At 38.7% G+C, this 7831-nt stretch overlaps 1 protein-coding gene across 2 annotated transcripts in view; it reads left to right on the forward strand.

Moving 5' to 3' along the window:
* The window catches only part of UNC5C (unc-5 homolog C (C. elegans)), a 605975-nt gene that overhangs the window by 403799 nt on the left and 194345 nt on the right, over positions 1-7831 (forward strand). For both annotated transcript variants that reach the window (XM_006874688.1, XM_006874687.1), the window contains exon 3: positions 736-879. In XM_006874688.1, the coding sequence (XP_006874750.1) occupies positions 736-879 (144 nt within the window). The remainder of the gene's footprint in view (positions 1-735; positions 880-7831) is intronic.

Here is a 7831-nt window from a genome sequence, read left to right on the forward strand (position 1 = left end):
AGTGTGACAAACTGATGGAGAGTGCTAGATTAGGTGATTACTACATCATAATTTTTAAAACACTTAGAATCCCAGCCCAGACAAGTTGACACAAAACTGTAATTATCATAGTGGGTATTTTATCCACAATCTATCTAATTGAGGTAGAATCTTAGAAGATATGAAATTCAGGTTCCTATTTAAATGTACAGTGATCCCTAGGGGTGTGGTGGTTAAAAGACTCAGCTGCTAGTCCAAAGTTTGAGAGTTTGAACCCACCAACTGCTCACCAGGAGAAAGCTGTGGCAGTCTGTGTCCTGTTTCTGTTAAGATTTACATCCTTGAAAACCCCATAAGGTAGTTGTACTCTTTCCTATATGATTGCTCTGAGTTGGAATCAAATCTGTAGTAGTGGGTTTTGGTTTGGTGTATATTCCCAGAGGGAGATAAATTGGTGTCATTTGAATATTATTTAGATAAGCAGTATGGGGAAAGTTGAGATTTGTGGAGTGAAGAATCCATTCTACTTTCATCGTCTGCCATATTCAGAAGATTTGAAATGGCAAATAAAAGGATGAAAAAGTTGTGAATAAAATAAGTGGAGCCAGAAGAAAAATCAGAGGAGAGGAAATGCAGTATTTGAAATGTTGATAGATGGCTTCAAGAAGGATCATGAGGACAGCAAATATGGCCTGATGTTTGATATATCTTTAGTATATGTCTTCTCTTGACCTAAAATTTCCTACATCTTATTAGGTCTGATTGTCCGGGAAGTGAGCATTGAGATTTCACGCCAGCAAGTGGAAGAACTCTTTGGACCTGAAGATTACTGGTGCCAGTGTGTGGCCTGGAGCTCAGCAGGCACCACGAAGAGCCGGAAGGCCTACGTGCGCATCGCCTGTAAGTCCTTGCACACTGACACCTTGGATTTCAGAAGATCATGGACAATGGGGAAATTCAGACTCTGATTGCTCTAGCATCAGAGAATTCTGATCAAATATTCTCATCAAAATTTGCTCCCAGATTTCTGCATTTGACCCACACTTTCTTTTTAAGCCACCAGAACAGGATTTTCTTTTCTGTTCCAAGGCAGTAATTAGTCTTTCATTGTTGTTGTTGTTTAGTGCCATCAAGTCAATTCTGACTCATAGTGACCCTTTACAGAGTTTCCAAGGAGAGACTTGTGAGTCTGAACCACCAACCTTGTAGTTAGTAGTCTATTGCTGATCATGCAGAGCCACACCAGGACATGAAAAATCTAGTGCTACTTTCAAAAGATCCTAACTTTTTATTAATAGGCTAACTTACCAGCCATTCCTCAGAAAACCTATACAGGGTTGCTATGAGTCATAACCAACTTAATGGCACTTAACTGCAACAACAGCAATGGAAAAACACACTATGTTCCCTCAATGAGTCTGTTCTGTCAGTTTGTTATGACTTTGTTTGCTAGATTTTGCTCTTAGAAATAGAGATTACACAGAAGTAACTTCTCCATTTATTGTTTGAATTATTCTTTTGCATACCACTAATATACACCACTATTTCCCAGACTTGTGTGGATTTCTAAATAATCATGTTTATGATGAGAAAGAAAGGTGACTCACAAAATACAGTTCCAGAATCCAAAACAAACAAACAAAAAAAAAGTGTGGGAAACATGCATCTTGAAAAATTAAAGAGGTAATTTCATTTGGAAACTTCTCAGATATTTAAATATGGGAATTTAAAATATGAGGAACATGCATTTTGACAAATTAAAGAGGTAGTTTCATTGTGAAACCTCTCAGATATTTTAATATGGGACTGTGTATGACGCTATGAGTTAATATACTGGATTGCAAAGTTTGTTTGAACTGCACTCACACCTTGGAAACCCTGTACAGGGTTGCTAAGGGTCAGAACTGACTTGATGGCACTTAACAACAACAACGTATTATCCCCAAGAAGGAGATGTGCCCTTAGCTCTTTCTGCAGAAATCTTTGCTCAACAAATACTCTGCACCTCTTGATTGGCATGAGTGTTCCTATATCTCGTCTTAAGTTTCCTTATTGGGAAATATTCTCACGTATGAGACCACTTGCACCTGCATTTTACGAAATTCCATTTTGCGATGATGACACCATCATTTAATCTAATCTGGCACTATTCTAATCCACATGCTGTCAATCATAGCTGTGATACTTCCCCCAATTTTCCACTCACCTCTTTCTTCCTACCTCTTTAATCTTACATGGGAACCATTGCACACACTTCTGACTAAATTTCCAAATCTCAAGTCTTTTCCATTTTCTTCCTCCTTAGTACAAGTACAATCTTTCTAAAATTCAGGTCCCATCCCAACTCTCTTACACTTGCAATTATAAAGTGGTTTGTGAAACAAAGTCAAAAGTCCTTAAGTTGTTGTATACAACATGTCAGGGTTTAGATCTCTAACATGTTTCCAGCTCCAGCCTCTAAGGATTTCTACTCTACTCACACTAAATTAGAAATACTTGGATTTCCGTGTCTCTCAGCTAATGTTCAAGATAAAAGATTTTCCCCTTCTTTTACTGTCCTTCATCATTTAAAAAAAGTCATTTCTTCAACAAAACTTTAGTGAGTTTTCACACTTTGGAAGTATCAGGGAAGGAGCCAGTAACAAAAGATATATAATCTTGACCTCATAGAGCATATGATATGGTGATCTGGTAAGGAAAGGCAGACTAAATAAAATAAATAATAATCAAGTAACAGATGAATTCACTGGATTGTAAAATTTACACCACACAGTCAGTGGTTCAAGTTTACCAACCACTCCTAAGAAACCCTACACAGAGTCACTTTAGGTCAGAACTGACTCCATAGCACTTAACAACAACAATAGAAAAGATTGAGACCTAGTGTGGCACTGTATGATAAGCACTAGAATGCTAACTGCAATGTCCATGGCACAAAGCCACTTCCACTCCTTAGAAACACTCTGCAGGATCACAATGAGTTAGAACCTAATTGATGGCACTTACCAACAACATATAGAAGATGGTAAGAGCTACAGAGAGAAATAAGACAGGAAGGGGAATTTTTAGTGCTGCTGAAGGGTGGTCAGTGAATGTCTCAGGAAGTATGTGAGAGTTAAGTAAATTGGAAGAAGGAGTAGGAGGGAGTTCCTGCAAAGGAAAAATAAGCAGAACAAGTACCAATGGCCTGAGGCAGGATCACAGTGAGTGAGAGGAGATTCCTAAATGGGCTGAGAGAGAAGGCCAGGAGGTAAAGGGTAAGGACAGTAAAGACAAGTGAGACCCTGTAGACACTGCACCATCTTTGATTTTTTATGAGATGGGAACACATTGTTATGCTTTCAGCAAAGGAATTCATGATCTGACTTCCATTTTAACAGAATCACGCCTGGCAACTGTGTGAGAATAAGTCTTAGAAGGCAAGCCTAGAAACAAGACTACAGAGATGTTAGACTGTCCCCAGATACAAGAACCTGAGATAATGAGAATCTAATGACTGTTCAGGGAAGTTTATTGAAATGTTCCATACTAATCTTTCCTGTCTCATCATTTGTAAGTGAAAGTGCCTTCTATCTTAAGCAGATTCTCCATGATAGACTTAGATATGGAGACCAGCATACAGGAAATGTATTGAAGAGTGCTTTTAGCAACAATTGAAGGAGTGAATACAGTAAGATTGGGGTGGAGGGGGGACGAGCTACAGTGCAAGTACAGCAATGTCTAACCCATACAGAGTTTATGGCTCAGGTAGTATTTCTGAGTGGCCCAACATTGAGTCAAAGGGCATGGATAAGCCTCTGTTCTCCCATATAAACTGGTCAGAGGAAGTGGACATCTCTTCTTACCCACACATTAGAGTGTATAACTTTTTAGGTCAGGGAGACTCACCAACCTTCACAACCAACATTCCTGCTAGTTAGTATTAGTCCTGTAAGATAATCTCGATAAAGGTAACAAAGCTTCCACTAAAATCTTCTACTATTATTAAGGGGTTAATGAGCTGGACTTCAAAGTCTCTTTGAACTGTAAGGTTGTCAGTTCAAGCTCACCAGCTGCTCCTTGGCAACCCTATGCAGGTTTGTGATGAGTTGGCACCAACTTGATGACAATTAACATCATCAACAGCAACTTCATTATTAATTATAAAGTTTTGTTGTTATTGTTTTTAAGACACTTTCAATCCTGAAAATAACTGAATTCTGTTGGTCAATGATTGAAATGAACTAAAAATCAGCTTTACAGTCAGGCTGCTAACCTCAAGGTCAGTAGTCCCAAACAACCACTGGTTTTGTGGCAGAAAAATGAGGCTTTCTGCTCCCGTAAACATTTACAGCTTCAGAATCTATACAAACTATCAAAGTTGCTATGATATGGCACACTAACTCCACCACCACCAGCAATTGTAACCAAAAGAGACACAATAATAGAAAATTGTACATTTATCTTTCTTTTCTAAGTGTTCATTAATATTAAGTATAATAAATACTTAAAACCACGAATATGAATTGGTTTGCCTAAACCTGAAGACAACATAGTTCCAGATGATGAGTCTCTTGTTAACAAACATTTGATTTTCATTGACTTATTTTTTAAATACTATTTTTATTTTGGTTTTTAGAGAAGGTTTACAAAGCAGTTTAGGTTTCCATTCAACAATTGCTACCCAAGTTGTTCAGTGACAGAGGTTACATTCTTTGCAATGTCTAAACATTCTCATGATTTCTAGTATGGTTGTTCCATTTCCATCAATCTACTTTTCCTGCCACTTTACATTCTCATCTTGATTTACAAGGAATCATTGGCCATTTGGTCCTATTTAGATGAGTTTTTGTCTCTCTTTTCTTTTTTGGGGGGTTGCGTGGGTGATGTGGACATACGCACTCAGGAATACATAATAATTTAAACAACCAAAGGGCACATTCTGCAAGCCAGCCTCTTGGCCTCCAGCACCCGGTCCCTCTCTTTCTCTAAGTCCAAGAGTCCTCAGCTGCTTCCTCTCTCCATGTCCTCATCTCTGCCTCCCTCTCTGGTGTCACTGCTTTTCTGGATAGAATCCCACACTCTGTTTGTGCTCTTCTCCCTTGATGGTCCTAGGGTTCTCTGTTTCTGTACTTTAAGATTAACTACTCCTCCATTTTTGTTACAAAACTTCTACCTTTACAGTTGTGACAGTCGTAATTAGTCATGATGACAATTACTTACTATTGAATCATAAGAATCTTATCCCTGTCTCCTTTCACCAGGCCCATCCAGACAAAATGAAAACTATTCATTCAGTAGAGACTCTACCTTCCCCCTGTGTAGATGAGTTTCTAAAGGAACATAGTGCTTATGAGTGATATTAATTATCTTTTGACTCAATTTGTTATTTATCTACAAAGTAACCTTAGGGATTAATTTAGATTCAAGGTTTGAAGATTATCTTTAGACAATAGTTTCAGGGAGGCCTCCAGCTTCAACAAGTTAGATCTGTTTTATGGTATTGTTTTCCTTTCTTTTTTTAAAGGAATTTGAGGTTCGGTTCTACAGTTTTTTCCTATTCTATCAGGGTCTATCTATTGTGGCCCTGATTTAAATATTTGTTAGTGGCATGTGGATACTGATTTTCATTGACTTTTAATTGAGATTGTTGCTCTTATTTGTGTACTGCTGATCTTTTTTGTCCTTTTTCTTCTAGAAGGATATTTTTAATATTCATTTGCTCCAGCTCAGGGAGCAAAATTATATATGTTGTTGTTGTTAACTGCTGTCAAGTCAGTTCTAACTCAGAGCAAATCTTGTTAGGGTTGTCAAGGAATAGCTGGGCAGTCTGAATTGCTGACCTTGCAGTTAGCAGTCCAGTGCTTATCCAACAGTGCCAAAACAAGATTTATTTGTAAATGTAAATCTGATGTATATATTATCCTATATTCTTATGCTCCAGATTTAAAAAAAAAAAAAAAAAATGTTGTTAAGTGCTACTGAGTCAGTTCCAACTAATAGCAACCTTTTATAAGATTTCTGAGGAGCAGCTGGTAGGTTTGAACTGCTTACCTTGCCAATTGCAGTCCTGCACTTATCCTACAGTACCACACAAGGACTCCAGAAATTAAAATATATAAACACAAAATCACAATCTTTCCTTCCAGTTCTGGCAGCTGCTGAGGCAGAGTCAGGTAGGACAGGCTCCATGAGGGAGGGACTGAAAACCCAGAGAAACTGCTCTCATGGAACAGCACCAGAGTTCTGGATCTAGCATAGGGTGCAGGGTGTCAGTTTCCCACACACGCCAATGAAAAAATCATGGTATAAAGGAAAATACTGCAATTTAGAAATCGCTGTAGGCACTGGACTCCCTCAGCCAAGACAGAGTTCAGAGGGTGGAACTACAGCCAGACCAGTACAGGGAACCAGTGCTAAAAACAGTGCAGTGACATTTGCAAAAGGAGGTGCTGGAGGGATTCTATACAATTTGTCCTCCTCTTCCCTGTCACACCTTCTTTGGTCAGCCCAGACACCTTCAGGCAGGTGGGTGCACAACCCCAGAAAAGGGGTCCAGCGTTGAGCCCACAACTTTTCCCATGGCACAGAAAGAGCCCTAACTGACCTAAGGGCAAATTCTTTGGTGGATGCTTATGACCTCAGCCTCTGGGTTGCAGTCCTAAAATTAACTTGTGCGGGACCCTTTACTCCAGAATATCCAGCAAGAAAAAGGCAGGTCTGTCAGGCCTGACAGACAAACCATGGGAACAACCTGTAAAACTCCAACATAAAAGGATGCGACTATCTCGAGAATTTTGCTGTACACACCAGATACCTAACTGACCTTCTGAGACAAAAAGAGTAGACAATTTTTCTCCCATTGACTTTTTAATATCTATCTACACACCTCTAATGTGGTGACTAGAGGAGGGGCCTGAGCGAAAGGACACCCCCCCACCCACTGCTGGAGAACTCTGCAGTATACAACACTGCTTGTGTAGGAAGGTGATTGGCCAGTCAGCCATAGTTTTATTTTTGTTTCAAAGTGGTGGGGTTTTTTTTCTCTGCTTTTATATTGCTTCTGCTTTTGGTCCTTTCGATCACTCATTTTTCCTGAAGGTGGGAGTTTTTGCTCCCTATGTTACCCAGGAAGAGACAGCAATCATGGCCATATAGCCAAGCTACAAGCATACACCATAATATTCCACCACTGACAAAAGACAATAACAGCTGCTAAGCATTACATGTAAAAATGATATCTCCTCATCATATCCACCAGTAGACACTCAGTAAGCTTAATAACACAACAACAAACATCCGTTTAAGCATTAAAAAAACTCACATAACTACTAGAAATGACAAACAAGATCTCAAACACAACAAATGATCTCAAAACATGTCCAGAAACAAAAAAGAGTAACTGAGACAAATGAGCTGGAGACAGACAAAGACTCCCCAGAAGAGAAAGAGCAGGTTTTGGATTTGCCTTAGAAGGAATTCAGAAGAATGATATGGAAACAAATTCAAATGCTCCAACAAATGGTGGAGGAAAACAAGGAAGAAGTCAGGAAAGTACTACAATTGCAATCAAACAAGATTGATACAGCATTTGAAACTATTCAAAACCTGCAAAAGAGGTCCAGATGATTAATAATAAAATATCAGAAATGGACAATACACTGAAAGGGGAAAGGAACAGAATCAAAGAGATAGAAGACAAAACCAGTGAGCTGGAAAAAAAAATCTCTCAATACTTCTAAAATAGAAAAGCAAGCAGAAAAAAGGATTAAAAAAAAAAAAAAAGAAACTAAAAAAAGTCTAAGATTTATGCTGAATAACATGAAGAAGAACAGCTTAAGTATTATTGGCATTCCGGAACAGGAATCAGAAG

This window comes from Chrysochloris asiatica, unplaced genomic scaffold (assembly GCF_000296735.1).
Source record: "Chrysochloris asiatica unplaced genomic scaffold, ChrAsi1.0 scaffold00294, whole genome shotgun sequence".
In the NCBI taxonomy this organism is placed as follows: domain Eukaryota; kingdom Metazoa; phylum Chordata; class Mammalia; order Afrosoricida; family Chrysochloridae; genus Chrysochloris; species Chrysochloris asiatica.